This window comes from Enhydra lutris, unplaced genomic scaffold (genome assembly GCF_002288905.1).
Source record: "Enhydra lutris kenyoni isolate GAN:26980312 unplaced genomic scaffold, ASM228890v2 scaffoldscaffold34, whole genome shotgun sequence".
Taxonomy (NCBI): Eukaryota; Metazoa; Chordata; class Mammalia; order Carnivora; family Mustelidae; genus Enhydra; species Enhydra lutris.
In genome coordinates this window covers 15,531,433-15,548,696 of record NW_019154118.1, presented here as the reverse complement: position 1 = coordinate 15,548,696, position 17,264 = coordinate 15,531,433, and the positions used below count along the sequence as shown (strand labels likewise).

General features: G+C 56.1%; 1 protein-coding gene across 1 annotated transcript; it reads right to left on the bottom strand.

The window, feature by feature from the left end:
- Window positions 1-241: 241 nt before the first annotated feature.
- Window positions 242-7,252, bottom strand: LOC111154008 (trehalase). The gene is made up of 15 exons (XM_022513359.1): window positions 7,247-7,252; window positions 5,191-5,332; window positions 4,911-5,055; window positions 4,735-4,830; window positions 3,871-3,963; window positions 3,630-3,722; window positions 3,394-3,510; window positions 3,165-3,287; window positions 2,906-2,955; window positions 2,617-2,811; window positions 1,839-2,056; window positions 1,458-1,569; window positions 961-1,073; window positions 627-680; window positions 242-382 (listed from the first exon to the last, which is right to left on the bottom strand). Exons 1-15 carry the CDS (start codon window positions 7,250-7,252, stop codon window positions 242-244), a joined length of 1,698 nt encoding a protein of 565 aa, XP_022369067.1.
- Between the last annotated feature and the right edge of the window lie 10,012 nt (window positions 7,253-17,264).

The following is a 17,264-nucleotide window of genomic DNA, read 5'->3' as shown; positions in this document are numbered from 1 at the left end:
TTTGGGAGCAAGGCTGAGGGGGATGGGGCTGGGATACAAGGGGAGGAGGACCAAGTGTCCCCACAAAACAGGATTTCCTCCTCATTGATGTTCCAGGAGGCACAAGGACCCAACCCATGACTTCTAGGTCCCTACTCTGATCCCACTCCAAGGACTGGCTGGGGGTGGGGGATGGAGAAGCAGTGGAGAAGGTAGGGACTCACACAGAAGTTTAATGAGGCAGACAGGGCAGGGAGGCCCATCACTGCGGTAGGAGGCTGAGCAGAAGGGCAACCGTGAGGCAGTGGGGCTCCAGGAAAGCTGTCTGGGTCCCCGAGGTCAGCCGGTCACTGTAGCGGTCCAGGAGCATCAGGACCACTCCATTGGTCCAGCCAAAGCCCTCCTGGAGAGAGACAGGACCAGTGGACCAGGATCTCTGGGGAAAGGCCCCACAGCCTTTTAGGGGCTGTGAGATCTCCACCCAGAGGCTCTAGAACTGCCTAGCCCCAGGGCTGCAGAGGAGCTCCAGTAAGGCTCCCGTGGACCCACATCCATGGGAGGAAACAGAGGCCTAGGCAGGGAAGGTCATGGCCAGGTGTGGGAACAACACAGCCCTGTCGTTCCCAGTAGGGTGTGGGCCCACGCACCTGAACTTCATACTCCCCTCCTCCACCTGGCTGCCCACCATTGCTGATGTCATACTGGGAACAAAAGCACAGGCTCTCAGGGGGGCACTACCCCAGGCTCCCTACTTCAGCCCTCCAGGGGAGCAAGAGATGAGAGCCCCTTTGGGAGAGGCTGCTCTGGCCTGCAGCTCTGACCCCTGCAGTGCCCAAGAATGGCCACCGGGCGTCACCACTGTCCCTGGGCTTGGCAAAGCCTGGTACTCATTCCTGCCCACCGCCCCCCCCTCCAGCCCCCCACCCCTCCAGCCCACCATGGGGAAGAGCCCAGGAGGCTCTGTCCTCAGGAGCAGCTCACCTTCTCAAACATGGCTGACTTTTGGGAGTACACCTCAAAGTTGGTTCGGATCCAATTCTGAGCCAGCTGGAAAGCCACTTCCCGGGCCCGAGGTGAAGGAGACTTGGCCAGACCTAGATGCCCCCCCGCCCAGGCAGGACCCTGAATCTCCTAAGTCCCCATCCCAGGGGGAGCAGAGGCCTGAGCCTTACTCTCCTCTAGGAGGGAAAGGGGCCTGGGCCTTAAGACCTTCATCATAAGCTGCGTGAAAAGCCAACGTGCTCCTTCCCCAGGGCCTGGGTTTGGAGGGAGAAAGGAGGGCTGGTTCCCCTGACAGGTGGGGGTGGACACACATGTCTGCTGAGTGGGGAGCTGAGAAACCAGAAGAGCCAGAGAAAGACCCCACCTGCTGTGTTCACACGTCCCCCGCACCAGGAGGCTGACCCTCCAGGCTGACCAGATGCAAGGGGGGGGGAAGGTCCTGGGATAAGCCCCATCCCTGCCTCCCTACTCCCTACCTCTGATGACCAGGTCCTGCAGGGGGGCCCAGGCATTGGGGAAGTCCCACTGCTGGCCTGTCTTCTGGAGAGAGGTCGGGATCCCATACTGGTAGGTCAAGATCTGGCTGTCCTAGGAGGTTTCAGACATTTTCAGGACTGTGGGTGGCGGCTCGATGAGGAGCCAAGAGGCTGGGCCCTCCTCAAGACAGGTGTCCCCCTCCCTGGACTTTCTCTTCTTGCTCAGGGCTGCCCCCTGGTGGCTTCAGCGGGACCCGCAGGCTCCGACTTGGGAGTGGAGGAGAGGGTTGGCTGCCACTTGCCAGAGATCCCTGGCTCTGAAGCAGGGAGAGAGCAGGTGGTGCTGCCCCCAGTAACCCGCCCACCCTGCTGCCCCCTCACCTCCAGATACTTCAGAGCCTTGTCCACGGCGTCCGGGTCAGAGAAACAGCCAGACCAGAGAGGAGTGAGGTTGGATGGGTAAAACTCTAGGTTCTTCTTCCCATTCTCAAGGTCATAGTCAAACCAGGCCCCTTTCTCTTCATCCCACAGGATGGCTCTCATGGCAGCCAAGTGCTGTTGCTGCAGATTTCTGTACTTTGTGGCTTGGATGTCATTCCCTGGGGTGAAACTCTCTTTAGGCTGAGCTACCAGGAGGCCCTGACCTTGGGTCCCATGCCTTCAAGAAAGAGGCCAAAATTGGCCTCCCCCTGTTGTCCTCCCCGAGGGCTAGAAGTCCTGACACCAAGGGGACGTGCAGACCTGGAGCCCACATTTCCGGCCTCTAGGAGCTAAGAGTTCCTGAGCTATGGCCCTGTAGGACCTTCTAGACCCACATCTGCCTGCTCCTGGGTCCATCCTAGGAGGGCACCGGCCATGTGCATTTCCCTAGCTACGAGAGGTCCGAGGGCAGTTTTTTGGGGAAAGAGAATGGAGGGAGTTTGAAAGCGTGGACTCAGGTGTCCTCTCACATACCCTCGTAGTCCCTCCCAGTAAGAAAGGGAGGGGGTGTGGAGAAGGGGGCCCATTTGTACTCTTGCCCTAGAGGTGAGGTCCGGAGCCAGCCAGGAGGTTGGAGGCCCTTCAGTCAGGGTCCTAATTCCAGCTCCACAGCCAAGGCTGAGGTAGGATCCCAGCTGGGTGAGCTCCACCTCCCCCACCCCCCCACGGGGCTGCTCACCCAGCCTGGTGTAGAAGTTGCTCATCAGCACCTCTGCCTGGCACAGAAAGGCATTGAGGTCGACAGGCACGAATTTGCTGGTCCGGATGCTGCTGAGCGATGTAGAGTTTGGGCCTCCGACGAGCCACCGTGAAGAGAAGTCCCAGCCAGACTCAGCCCCAGCCTTGAGCTCAGCCCACAGAGCCACCCGGTCCTCTGTGAGGACAATGGGGCAGGGAATGAGGGACCAAGACCTGACACCCAACACCAGACTCCCTGCCCCACCCCAGTTCCTGCGCTTGTTGCTTACCTTCTGGCAACGTGTCCGCCAGCTCAAAATCCTTGCTGTAGGCCTCTGGCCTGGAAGAGGAAAGTGGGCATCCTGGCACCGGGAGGCTCCAAGGCCAAGCTGGAGGCTGAGCCATGCTGCTTCAGCTGCCCCTGGATTGCCCTTGGTGGGCCCTGGATTGCCCAGGGCTTTCAGTATCAGCATCCGAGAGGCGGGGCTGTCATGGCCCTCAGACCGGAGTGAGGAGCTAGAGACCGAGAGGCTGGCAGCAGCTCCTTACCTGGGGCCCCCGTAAGGGACAGCATAGTGGTTCAGGACATAGCTCTGGCCCCCCGAGCTCACAGAGATGGTCCTGTTCTCCATCCAGAAGTCCAGTTCCAAGGCTAGGGTCTCTATGTTGTCCCTGGGGTGGAGCAAGGCACCGCCTCAGCCCAGGCACACCCCTCAGTCCCGCCCTGGGAGGGCCCAGGTAGGGGGCCTGCGGGGCAGCAGGGGGACTGGGGACCCACCTGAGGAAGGCGGTGTCGTTGGTGTGGGTCACGTAGCGGTCCATCATGAGAGTCAGGAGGGGAGGCTGGCTCCGCTGCAGGTAGTACACGCGGGCCCCGTTGGGGACGTGTCCATAGCTGCCAAGAAGGACACCTGCTGAGGTGCATCTGCCCAGCGGCCAAGGCCAAGGCCAATCCAGCGCCAAGCCCCAGGCCCGCGCTTCCCCGCCCCAGCCTGGAGGGGCCGCCCCGCTTACTGCCGCACCAGGTCCAGGAAGCTCTGCAGCATGCCCTCCACCGTCTGGGGCATCTCAGACAGGAGCAGCCCCTCCATCACCCAGTAGGAGTCCCTGCGGAAAGGGACAGCTTGAGCTCCAACCCCCTACGCCACCCCCTCTCCCGCCCTGCGCACCGGGCCAGTCAGGATGCCCCCCTCTGCTCAGGACAGCCCGCCGGCCCGGGCTCCCCGACTCCTGCCCTGTAGCTCTGGCCGCTCACCAGTAGTAGAATTCGACGAAGCGTCCACCGGGCACGATGAAGGGGTGGGCCGAGTAGATGAGAGAGAACTGCTCCGGGTGGCTGAGGACCTCGCTTCACCTGCAGTCGGGAGAGAGGGCACAGGGAGCCCACAGGCCCCTCGGTGTGGATGCCCTGGCAGCGGGTGCACGAGTTCGGGCTCTGCTGCTGGTCAGCCGTGTGGCCTTGGTCAAGCCAGAGCCGCTGGGAGCCAGGTCCGCTTGGCCCCCACATGCCGGTCTCTGGAGTCCCTGCTGACTCAGCCCGGCCTTGGCAGAGGCTCAGCAAGCACTGGCCAGTGTTAGGACCAGGTGGGGGACTGTTTCCTCCACTCCCCTTCCCCCATCCCTGCTGCCACACTAGCCCCAGAGGCTCAGGGCTCCCATCCTCTGGGAGGACAGGTGCTGTGCAGCCTTGAGCAAAGCACTGCCCTCTCCGAGCCTCAAAGGAGAGAAAGTGTCTAACAGATTGTACTGACCATGGCCCACTAGCAGCACTGGCAATTGTTCCTGAGCAGAATCCTGACCTGACTAGTTCTGGGGAGACAGAGCCTAGGTGGGTGGCCTGGAGGTGGCAGGTGAGGTTAGTTTTGCATAAGCAGCAGTTGGGGTGGCAGGGGGGTGGGGTGGGTAGGATGGTGAGGGCTTCAAGGGGGAGATAAGAAGGTAGAAGTAGATGTTCCCTTTTCTCCCTCCAGAAATTCTTTCTAGAGAGCTGCATTCACGGACCCCAGGTGTGAGGCTGTCTTCTCAGGAAATGCATTCCAGTCTGTGATCTAAGGGCAATGGGGGCCCCAAGCTCGTCTCCCCTTCTCCCAGCTCTATCCCCCTGGCTAAGATCCAGGACGTGGATACCTTCTTTCCCAGTTTCTTCCAGAGCTGGTGGAGCTGCCCTGCCCAGGCTCTCAGCTTGGGGTCCGAGATCTTCTGCAGCGACCGGGGGCTGGAAGAACACGGACCCCGCGGGGTTCAGGGAGGCAGGCCTGCCCGAAGGCCCCCTCCTGTTTCCTGTCCAGGTAGTACCTGTCCTTCCAGTCCTCGGGAGTCCAGGACAGCAGCTCCTGCCCCGCGGCCTGGAAGTGCTCTTGGAAGAATGCCTGCAGCTGCTGTGGGGGGATGCAGTGCTCGTGGGCGGCTGCCAGCTCATGGAAGTCCTGCAGAACCTGGTCTGGGGTCCACCGGCAAGGAGGGGTCAGGTGGACCCGAGGAGCCCTGCCCTGATAGAAGCTCTTCTCTGCCTTGTCTTGCCCTCTGTCATCTTTGGTGCAAAAGCTTCAGGCGGTGGGGTCCCCTGGTGCCTTACCTGGAGCCGAGGACAGTGGCATGTCCACAAACTGCTTGTCATCCCGGTAGAGTCTGGCCATCTGCACTTGGTGCAGGAGCTCCCCATGGCAGTAAATCTGGCTGTGGACAGTGTTGGGAGGCGGGCAGGTCAGGTCACCACCCTTACGGGGGAAGAAAGGCTCGAGTCTGGGCACATACCTTGGCCTGGGGCTACGTGTGAGTGTGCCTGGGGAATGTGTGTGCGCCCATGTGTGGCAGGGGCGTGTGGGGGGTGGGGACACACCCCGCTGAGAGAATGAGGAGGGTCCTCTGCAGTAGACGACCTAAACAAGGGCCCAAGGCCACCCTGGTTGGTAATTTGGCACAGTAGACACCCAGTGAACAAAAGAAAGGACCACTTGAATCAGAGACACGCCAGAAGGGGTGGGACCGACTCTGCACAGCGGCCCTGGGGGACAATGACCCTGGGGCTTAAGCTGGGGGACAATGACCCAGGGGCTTAAGGCAAAAGCCTGTAGGTTACACCCAGTGGCAGCTGCCGAGACCTCCGGCGGGAAATCCACGGACACCGCGCGGGATGCATACCATTCAGGCAGTGACTAGCCTGCTACTGGGTGTTTATAACAACCACCTCCGTGCCTGGAGCACAGCAAATATTCCTGCAACGAGAGTCCCTACCGGGTCCTGGGTGCCATCCCTGATGAAGAAGGCAGTGCTCCCAAAGAGTTCCTTCATACACAGAAAGGGTTTACCCGGGAACAGCTACACGGGGACCGCACGGGCAGGGGGCCTCTTCCCACTGGGTGGTGGGAAGCACCCCAGGAGCCACAGGAGAGCCCTGCAGCGGCTCTCCACGACTGACAGAGCTGCTTGGCCATCGATGGCAGTGCCAAGGCGCACAGACGGTACCTCGACGGGAATCTTTGAACAATGGAAGAACAGACCAGCTCAGTGGGCTAAACTGTGTGCTCTTTCCCTTGCAGCGATGGACGCTGAATGTGAAAAGCTCCCACACTGGTTTTAAGTAGGCTCCGTGCCCAGCACAGAGCCCAACATGGGGCTTGAACCCACGACCCTGAGATCATGACCGGAGCTGAAATCAGGAGTCGGACACTTAACTGACTGAGACACCCAGGCACCCAAGTTGGGGTGTTTATGGACTCAGGGGCAGGGAAAATCTGGACTAGGAAAGGGGGTGCTCGCATGGGGCATGAACCTCAGGAAGTCACTCCAGAAACTCAAGGGGTCCATAAGGTAGTTTTGCATTCCTGACTGTAGACGAATACGCTTAAAATACTATATTGGAACAGAAGACACTGTGCCAACTGGGTCAGCCCGTGGTTCCCACAATGGGCCAAGAGACGTGTCAAATGGACACAACGTGCTCTGTGTCACCCTCTGAGCACCGGCTCGATACAGACCCGCAACAGGCAACTGACACATCTGTGGTCTGAAACGGGCCGAGAGAAAAACACGAGGGGCGCGCTTACACAGCGTCACAAGTGTGTGCGCACACTCAATACGGGGTGGGTATTTATATATAAAGAAGAGGGTCCCCGCTGGCTAGATTCATCTGCTTTACTGGGGGACATGAGGAGAGGCTGAGAGCAGGACAACACAATTTTTTCCCACATCGTCCTACTAGGACCCGACCTGCCACTGTGGTGTCAGAAGCATGAATGCTCCTTTAGTAAGAGACTGTAGCTCTCTTTTCAAATCCTGATGTCACAATCCCCAAGGGCCTGATGGGGCAGGGTATGCCCACGGCCCACATGGCTAAGTGGGGGCTCCCAGTGAGTGCGGCTATGCTGCCCAGTGGCAGGGATACCCCCCTCATTCCGGGCCGTGTAACCCTATCCTCTAAGGCCCTCGCAGAACTGGACATGCTGGTGGCGACCTGGAGGGTAACAGTGCCCGAACTGGACGTCCCTCCCACAGCGGGGAGGGGGGAGTGAAGAGCAGTGCCACACGGAGAGGAGAAATGGCAGCTGAGGGCAGAGAGAGGAATATGAGAGTTTTTAAGGAAAATGGGAGATCTGGCGCACCACGAGCGCCCGGACAGAGCGAGAGGTTACCGCCATCCTCGGCACAGTCGTACAGGTTGCCTGAAACGGTGGGACCCTGCGCCTGCCGCACCCAGCCTGCCTCCGGAACCTGCCAGCACTGAGTGGAAGCCTGCAGACAGAGCTGGCGCGGCTCTGGGAGACACTGAGGTCTCCGGACAGGATGCTGAGCTGGGCTACCAGCTGATGCCTGAAGCCAACCCTAGTGATGGGCCCGTGTCTTTCGACTTCCAGTTTTTAGATGTCATTTGGGAAGGAATTTCCTGGAACTACTCCCCACTGGGTCTTTGGACTGGGTGGTCTACAACTCTTGGCAGATTCATTGCCCTGGAACTATAAACCTTGAAAATCAAATACTTAGAAAGGCCCCTGATTTCGGGGTGCCTGGAGGGCTCGGCCAGTTGAGCACCTGACTTTTTTTTTTTTTTGAGAGAGAGCGTGAGTGCGAACACAGGGAGGGGGCAGAGGGAGAGAGAATCTCAAGCAGACTCCATGCTGAGTGCGCAGCCTGAGGCAGGGCTCATGTCATGACCGCCCGACCGAGCCACCCAGGCGCCCCAAGCGTCTCACTCTTGATCTCAGCTCAGGTCTTGATCTCAGGGTCATGGGTTCAAGCCCCAAGTTGGGCTCCATGCTGGATGTGGAGCCTGGTTTAAAAACAACGTCTCCCAATTTTAGTGGACAGAACACAGCAGCACGTGCAGTGCTGAGAACAGAAAACTAGTCCACAGCACAGAAACAATGGGGTTCTCGTGGGACGAAAGCAGTAGGCATCATACAGTCCGTCCAGATCCCCGTGGGGAATAACCCCACCGTAAGATGAGGAAGGCCATGGGAGGCCTCACGGCGTACTCACAGTAAACGGGATCCAGGCGTGACTACCCCTTATCTCAGCCTAGTAGGGGACACCTGCCATTTCTGGACACCAAACCTGTCTCCCAGAGGCACTCGGGCTTTTAGTACCTAATGGCAACAACATACATGGTAGATTAAGCAGCACGACATGAGCCACACAGGGGCTGCGGGGTGGCTGGGTGGCACAGGCAGGTAAGCATCCGATTCAGTTTCAGCTCAAGTCACGATCTTAGGGTCGTGAGATTGAGCCCCGTGTCAGGCTCAGCACTGAGCATGGAGCCTGCTTAGAAGTCTCTCTCCCTCTGCCTTTGCCTCTCTCCCTCGTGCTCTCATTCTCCCTCAAACAAAGGCGGAGGGGGGGGCTTTGCGGGAGACGGGTCCCCCATTGTGGAACAAACTGAATTTGATTTTAATGAGGAGAGGCATTCAGAGAAAAAAAATACTAGCTAGAATCAGCAGACTAGAAGGCGTTTTCTTCCAAGAAGAGGCAAAGGCTAGGAGTCAGGCTGGATGGATGATGAGGCTTTAGTGAAATGGGTCAGGCCAAGGCAACAGGTAAGGCTGAGGAATGCCAGGGTCCAGCACTGGGAGGGGCCTGTGCCGACAGCCAACAGAGCCTCCTGACTGTTCTAATGCGGACTGAAGCCAAAGTAGCCACAGGGCGATGGCCTTCCGTACTAGCGACTGAGGCTCAAGAGCCAAGGCTATGGGAATCTTCTAGACCTGCCCACCGAGTTCTGTGGACACGTGTACTTGAGCCTGATGCGCTATGACTGCCCTTGCTCTGGGAACAGATCATAAGAAGATACGCCCTGTTGTACAATCGTCAGGGACCAGAACTATTCTGAAGACCACCGTGTCCTCCGCTAGGGAGGAGGTGGTTGTAATAAGTAATAAAGTCATAGCTACCTGTAACGATGCCCGTCTGTAACAATATTTGGTCTAAGGGCAAAGATCGAGTCCCCAGAGAAGGCGCAGAGGAAGCTCTGGAACTCTTCCAGTCCGTTCTGTAATGGACCTCACTGTACTATGACCGCACCGAGATAAGGTCTAACACTGCTATTACGGGTATGATTCCACCAGCTTGTGTAAATAAGGCATGTGGGGAACAGAAACTGATGCCTGCATAGGTTCGGAGACAGAGCGAAAGCCTCCTCAGAATGTCAGGCCAACGGGAAACGACTGGCCCGAGGAAGGACTGGGTTTAGCGAACTTCTGCGCTAGGCAGCTCTGTAAGCCTCTCGGTGAGACACAAACGGGGGGGCACCTCGGTGGCTCAGTCTGTTGAGTGTCTGACTCTTGATTTTGACTCGGGTCATGACGCCCAGGTCCTGGGATCGAGTCCCGCGTGGACTCCTTGCTCAGCGGGGAGCCCGCTTCTCAACCCTCCGGCTGCCGCTCCCCGCCCCCCCCCCCGCTTTTGCGCATGCGCGCTCTGACAGATTAAATAAAATCTTTTAAAAAATCATTCTCTAACCGACCATGAGGTGTATCACCATCTCACACTACAGCAGACATAAGCTGGAACAGGAGAGTCAGAATTACTAGAGTCTCATACAGTCACGATTAGTCTAGTCCAGCCTCATCTGGCCAGAACCTCTCCGGACGAGGCCACTCAGGCCTGCCGGCTTCCATCTGCCCTTGTCAGGCTCCAGAGCCGGAGAGGTCTTGGCCGCACATACGGTCACCCCTTCGGGCACGCGAAACGGAGAGGCGGCCTCCCTTCCAGCTCTGGGCCTCCTTCAGAGCGTCAGTGTAACAGTGGGTCTCTCCCGCCACATGACCGTCAGCCGTGCGTTCAGTTCTTTACCTTCAGCTGCTGTTTCTCCTTCTCCCCATTTATATCCGAGCTGTTCCAGCTTGGGCCAGACTGCAGCAGCAACGCTATTCTAGCGAGTGCCTCCCCGCGGTCCCCTCCCGCTCACGGGGGCTGGGGCCACGTGGGTTCACTTCAAGCGGGCCATTCCTACCCCTAGGCCTGCATGAGGCCTGAATACAGCCCTTTCCAGTGACCCCCTGCATCTGGCCAGATGGGGCGCGGGCACAATGCGCCGCATCAGTCTCCTGGGGGATCAGACCTAGCAGGTTAAGGGTAGAGCTCCGCCTTCTTACCTAGGAACCATCCCGGCTTCGGCCACGTGTGGCTGCTGCCTGGGGCCCAGCATCTCTGCATCGAGTAGAGAAAAAAAGGCTGAAGCGATTTGGGGGAGAAAGAAAACAGTGCGATCTACCGTCGTCTTCCTCCCACGTGGGAAGAGCCGCAGGGTCCTACCAGCTTCCCCTCCACCCCCTCCCCCGCATTGATCGCCCCGCCCCCGTAGAGGTGGAGCCATCTATCCCAGGAGCCCCTCACGCCTGAGTGCGAGCGCACACTTGGGAGGCTGTGTCAGCCGGCCCTACAGCCGGCCCTTCACGTCCGCATCTGCCCTTTCAGGCAGCCAATATTGTTATGGTCCGGTTCTAGCTCCCTATGGAACCACGGCTGGGCGGGGGGGGGGGGGGGGGTTGTGTGCTCCCTGGTGTGACAAGATACAGCCCAGGGGTCCAGACAGGTGCAACATCTCCTGGTCTGTTCCTCTAACAGTATACTCAGCATTCATGGCGACACCTAGGTCAGACTACCTGCTCCTGCCGGGGTCTCACCAGCCAACTCCACGCATGTCCTCTCCCCAAGGGAACCTGCCCTGTAGCCCATCTCTTTTGTTGACACAATAGCTCTTACTGGCATTTTGTGCCTCAGCTGGTGCATCTAGATCTGGCCCACCTCTGCATGGCTGCGACCTCCCAACATCCCATCGGTTCACGACCCCATGTGGCCACCTCACATGAACACACTGGGATACCTACTTGCTGGCTCTAATCACTTTTTGATCAAGGACAGGGGTTCCTCTGATGGGTATCAAACGTGTTCTACCCGGGGTGCCTGCATGGCTCGGTTGGGGGCTGCCTTCGGCTCGGGTCATGATCCCAGCATTCTGGGATCAAGCCCTGTATCGGGAGTGGAGAGCCTGCTTCTCCCTTTACCTGACGCTCTACTTGTGCTCTCTCTCCCTGTCAAATAAATAAATAAAATCTTTAAAAACAAACAAAAAACAAAAGTCTTCTCCTTTAATGAACTTCTCAGATTCCCAGTGACTTCCATAGGACTGTACCACACATGGGCGATGTTTCTACAAACTACCTTCCCATCGCCCTTCTGCTTGACCGTATGGCCAGGATGGTGGCCACTAAGAGTAGATGAAACCCCAACACAGTGGCAGATACTATGCAGTTCAGCCCACTGAGCTGATTTGTTTTTTGGTTTTTTAAGATTTTATTTATTTATTTGAGAGAGAGAGAGAGAGAGAGAGAGAGACAGCATGAGCAGGGGGAGGAGCAGAGGAACCAGCAGACTCCATGCTCAGTCTGACGCGAGGCTCCATCCCACAACCCTGAGATCATGACCTGGGCTGAAATCAAGAGTCAGATGCTTAACTGACTGAGCCACCCAGGCGCCCTGGTATTCTCACTCCTGGCCATAGCGGCAGCCCTCCAGTGCTATCTGTTCACCTTGGAACGGCCATCCATGAACCAAACACCTTTTCTAGGGAACAGAGCCTCCTGCTCTCACATCCAGGTCATGGAATTAACTCTACATTCTCCCAGCAACATGCTACTGGATAAACCCTTTGCATTATGGAACTCTTCCGGGCCCTGCCCTCCCTCTTAGCTCATTTCTCCAACATCACCCAAGATATTATGGATGTTTCAGGTTTTAAGATTATCTTAGGTCTTGGGGTGCCTGGGTGGCTCAGTCGGTTAAGCCTGTGACTTTGGCTCCGGTCCTGATCTCAGGGTCCTGGGACTGAGCCCCGAGTCTGACTCCCTGCTCAGCACGGAGCCTGCTTCTCCTTCTCCCTGTGCACCTCCCACCCCACGGGCTCGTGCCAATAAATAAATAAAAACTTAAAAAAAAAAAAAGATATTCTTATGTCCTTCAGAGAGGGGCAGTCTCAATGTCTGATAACAAGCTAGTGCACCATTTGCCTCTCAAATGGACATTTTTCTAGTCCAAAGTCTGGCAGGAGGGCTGGGAGGGGCCCCGAGGCTTCTGCTCTAAGCCGCCCTCTACACTCCACGGAAGGGTGTGATCTGTGTGACCTCAGGCAATTTTACTGGTGCCCATTTGGAATGTCCAATTAATACAAGAAGCGAGAGCATGATGGGCAAATTCACAGGCCTTTTGTTGTATATCCCTAGAGACTGGAAACACTCCTTGCTTGGATACAACGTCCACCCCTGTAACGCACTCAGGCAAAGTAAAAGCAATCACTTCACAAGAAAAGTGTTCAAACACCAAAGCAGCTTTCATCTCAGCCCCTTTGACCCTGGTGTTCCTAACCATGGCTTTGCAGACAGGTTTGGGTTTTCTAACACTAGGAAGGGTAAGTGATCCCTGGCCAGACGCGACAGCCACGTCTGAGACACATTCAGGAGAAGGAGAAACCCCTTATATCAGGTCTGTCTAAATATTCCAATTTCCATCTGAACATGCACCTAAAACCCACCAGCTCTTGCACTCTCTGTCCTCCCAACCTGACTGTTGCCCGTTTCAGGGTTTTAGCCACGCATCTGCTACCACGGTGCATGGGACCCCACAGCACAGAGTCAAGAATCTTCTCCATCCTCTGACCATTTTGCCACTCATATGCGTAACGTTTTGAGCCCCCCGCAGGGACACAGCTAAGGGACTCTAAGCTTTTCACCAATCTTTTTTTTTTTTTTTTTTAAGATTTATTTATTTGCCAGACAGAGATCACAAGTAGGCAGAGAGGCAGGCAGAGAGAGAGGAGGAAGCAGGCTCTCCGCTGAGCAGAGAGCCCGATGCGGGGCTCAATCCCAGGACCTTGGGATCATGACCTGAGCGGAAGGCAGCGGCTTTAACCCACTGAGCCACCCAGGTGCCCTACCAATCTTTATCTTGATTAAATTGTGGGACCTCTGCCTCAAGAGGTGGGGCATTACCATCTTTGCCTTGCAAAGTTTTTTCCTAATTCCTCCAAAGTAGGGTGAATAAAACAGATTTTGGTCCCGTGCATTTGGGGGGCCTACAGGAGCTCCCAGTGGTCCCTTCAATTTCTAAGAAGTGCTGCATTAACACATTTTGACCCTATTTCTCAATAACTGTTTAAAGATTCTACCCTGCTGGGATGAGTCCATTGGCTCCCTCCGCCTATCCTATTCTCTTGGAAATCGGTCTAGCCTGCTTCATTATTTGTTGTTTTAGAATTTTTTTTTTCTTTTGGAAATGGCTCTAAGGTTAATGGACATACCTCAGGCCAGCTAGAAATGGGATCCTGTCCCCCACATTCCTTAGGCAGGGGCCCCGAGAAGAGAGGCTGAGGTTTGGACTGGCCAAAACATAGGCATGGCCCATCTCTCACTTCCATGTTTGCTATTATAGGACAATAATAACCCAGGGGTTGCATTTTTAGATTTTTTTCTTATTATTCTGCATTTTCTTAGGCATCCAGGGAGCCAACACTCTGGGAGATGAACCCATCATCTCCAAATTCCATTGATAACTTTCACCTCCAGGAACCGACCACAACACAGCTGCCACTCCGAAACACGGGTGACCCTTCAGCCAAGCAGGAACCAAAGGGTGCTCATCCCCTGTCCTTCCATCTCGCCTTCCCCGAGCCACATGTCCCAACCAGGCAAGGTCCCACATTTTCTGACATCCACCACAGTACTACAATCCAAACTCGGTACTAACCGATGAGCTCAGGCCACAGCCCAGTCCCCCACAAGATGGCCCTCGGTCCAGCTAGCAGGGGCCGGTTTGGGGGGCCCCAAGCTACACCCACTTTGGACCAACTGGCTACAGACTGGGAGGTTCCCCCAAACCCGTCAGGTTCAGTAATGCGCTGACTCACAGAAGGACCGAGGGCCACCCAGTATCACTCAGGCTTAGAGACCCGCAGACTGAGTAAGATCGGACACACAGATACTCCCCGCCTCCGTCACAGGCCCCGGGTGACAACCCTGAACTCGAGGCCCGGGTGACCTAGTGCATGATGTCACACGGGTTGCTGGGAAAGTTAGCTGCTAGTCATACAAATCCACTGGAAGAAGACAGCTGGAGTTTTTGTTTCTTCTCTCTTGGACTCTGCCCTATGTGCATTCTACCTTTCTTGATTTTAATCTGTAACCCTTCACTGGAATAACTATTTGGTGAGTAGCAAATCACCAGCGCCGCGGGTGGTCTTACCCCTGACACAGCAGCCTTTCCTTACTGTCAGCAACTGACCTCATGCTTGACAAAACTCTTGATCACACAGCCTCTCTGAAATCCTTATTACAATTTCTCAGAATAAAATCTATGAATCATCCCGAGTAATCCCTTTCCCTTTATACTCCTTCATCAGCGAGTCCTATCAGCTCCCTTTGCAAAATATACCCCATCCTGAACGACTCGTTACCTGTCTGGTCCTACCACTGGCACCCGAGCCCTGCCTCCTCTCTCCCGTGGCCTGTTCCCACCTTTGTCCCAGCCACAGAGGCCTTCTTCCTTGAATCATGACCTCAGAGCCTTTGCACGGCCATTTCCCTGACTCCTTGCCTGGACAGTCTTCCACATCCACACAGAGATGATGGTTCCTTCCACAGTTCTGCTCAAATGTCTTCTCCTCAGACACCGTCCCTCTCCATCCCCTTGGACACCCCCTCTGCTCACCCCGAGCGGCTCCCCCACTGCTTCTGACTTCTGGCTGTGCTTCCATCAGTACTGTCCTTGCTAATTCCATAAGGTCCCCAAAGACAGGGACCTTGTTTCTCTTGTTGCTGCAGGCCAAGAGACACAGTGAGAGCTAAAGAAACCCATTTAGATGAGAAATGGATGACGTCCTGTGAGCTTGGGAAGCAGGACAGGCTCACTTATCTAATTTGGGGATGGGAACGATGGCTCTGGAAAGAGGTCTGACTTGGCTCTTGGTCACCGAGGTCAGAGGTTAAACTAAGGAGGGCTTTCGGGCCCTGACACTGCTTCTTACCTCCTGGCTGGGGAAACTGGAAAACCGGAGAACTGGCAGAAACTTTCCCAGAACCATCTGAGGAAAGCCCTGCACGGTCTGAGGAGGAGCTTGGAGCCAGGGGTGGAGGGAGGGAGGACGCTGGGCAGCCGGCGCCTGCATCAGGAGGCAGCCCCCCTCCTTCTCCAGCACTGGAGGTCCGGTGGTGTCTGGCACAGAGCCTGCCTGCCCCCACCCCGCCCCTCCAAAAGCTAATTTCTTCCCTCCACTTCCCTTCCCAGGGATGACACTCCAGCACCTGAGATCTGATCCCAACCTCCGGACCCTGTCCTTCCTGCCCCAGCCGCCTTCCCCACTCCTACCTGTCACAGGGTGGGGGCAGGGTGCCCTGGGACCCCAGCCCCAACAGAAGCAGCAGACACAGCTCCCGGGTCCTCCCCTGCATGGTGGCTGTGGCCGTGGCACAGGAGTCAGCTCTGGTACCTCTTATGCGCTGAGGTGCAGCCTGACTCACCCACTTACCAGAGGCAGCCGAAGTCCACATGTGGGGTGTGGTAGCCCGAGGGGCTGGATGCCAGGTCTATGCACTGAAGCTCCCTGCTTCTGCGCTCAGCTCACAGAGGCCGACCCCTGCCCCCTACCTTGTCCTTGTTCTCCTCTTTTAGTCTCCACAGGGTCCGCCAGCACAGGCCCTTCCCTCAGAGTCATGTGGTGGGATGGCAGCGGGGGCAGCAGCCACAGGAGTGTCAGGGGCACAATTAGGTCACACATCTATGACCCAGAGGACCCCAGGATCACCACTGCAGAGTGTTACCTTTTCCTTTAACATTTCAAACAGAATGGTGTAACTGTTTCTCAGAACAATGTATTACTTAAAATATAACCCATGGGACATTTTACTAGTTACCAAGCACGTCAAGAAAAACACATACTGGCCACAGGCCTCTAGGGGAGAGGCGGATACACGGCCTTGAAGCCGAGCAGCTGGGAAGGCCCGGCACGCTCAGGGCTGAACGCCCCTGCTGCATTTTTCCTGCATTTTTCCGTTATCTCCCCCCTCCCCCCACGAGAGCGCCTGTGGCTAATTAGGTAAGTCCTCTGAATGTGCTTGCTCAACTATAAACTTTATACCGCTTGACCAGACGTATTTTGCCTTCCTTCTTATCTACAAGGCATATGACCAATGTTTGGCCTTCTTCGGCTCTTCTGTTGGTTACTGTTTCTATCTAATAAAAGCGGGACTGAGGTGTTGTTCGGGCCCACAGTCTTCTCTACTGTTGTCCCCTGCTCCCTTTCTCTTGCAGCTGACTTGTTTGTGCCTCATTCTTCTCCCGTGCGCCATCAGGAAGCAACAGAATGGCTCACGATTCTGGCCCAGGTGTGGCATGAGGCCGGGCCACTCGAGGAGGTCGCCGCATGCTTGTGGACGGATGACTCAGGCCTGAAATGACACAGGGGTGGGGGTGGAGAGTGTGCACGGTAAAGGGTGTGCTGTGAACTGGTCACCCCCTGAGATTAGTGACTTTGGGACCTTTCCTTTAGGACTCAGGCTTGTTGTCCGCACCTGAGTGGGGTCTGTCACAGGACAAGATGGCCCTGTCCCTCCCCAGCAGGTCACCTCTGCCCTGTTAGCCCCCCTCCTGCCAGCCACCCCTGCCTCCAGATGCTACATACTTCCTTCCTTTTTTGGTGTATTTTTAAAAATCTAAATTCAATTGCTTAACATATAGTGTGTTGTTAGTTTCAGAGGTAGAGTTCAGTGAGTCACCAGTTGCATGTAACTCCCAGCGCTCACTCCATCACGTGCCCCTCTGCATGCCCATCATCACCCAGTGACTCCGTCCCTCATCCCACTCCCCTCCAGCAACCGTTTTTTGCTACAGTTAAGAATCTCTTATGGTTTGCCTATTTTCATCTTATTTTATTTGTCCTTCTCTTCCCCTATGATTTTGTTTCTTAAATTCTACATATGAGGGGTGCCTGGGTGGCTCAGTGGGTTAAAGCCTCTGCTTTCGACTCAGGTCATGATCCCAGGGTCCTGGGATCGAGCCTACATCGGGCTGTCTGCTCAGAGGGGAGCCTGCTTCCCCCTCTCATTCTGCCTGCCTCTCTGCCTACTTGTGATCTGTCAAATAAATAAAATCTTTAAAAAAAATTTTACA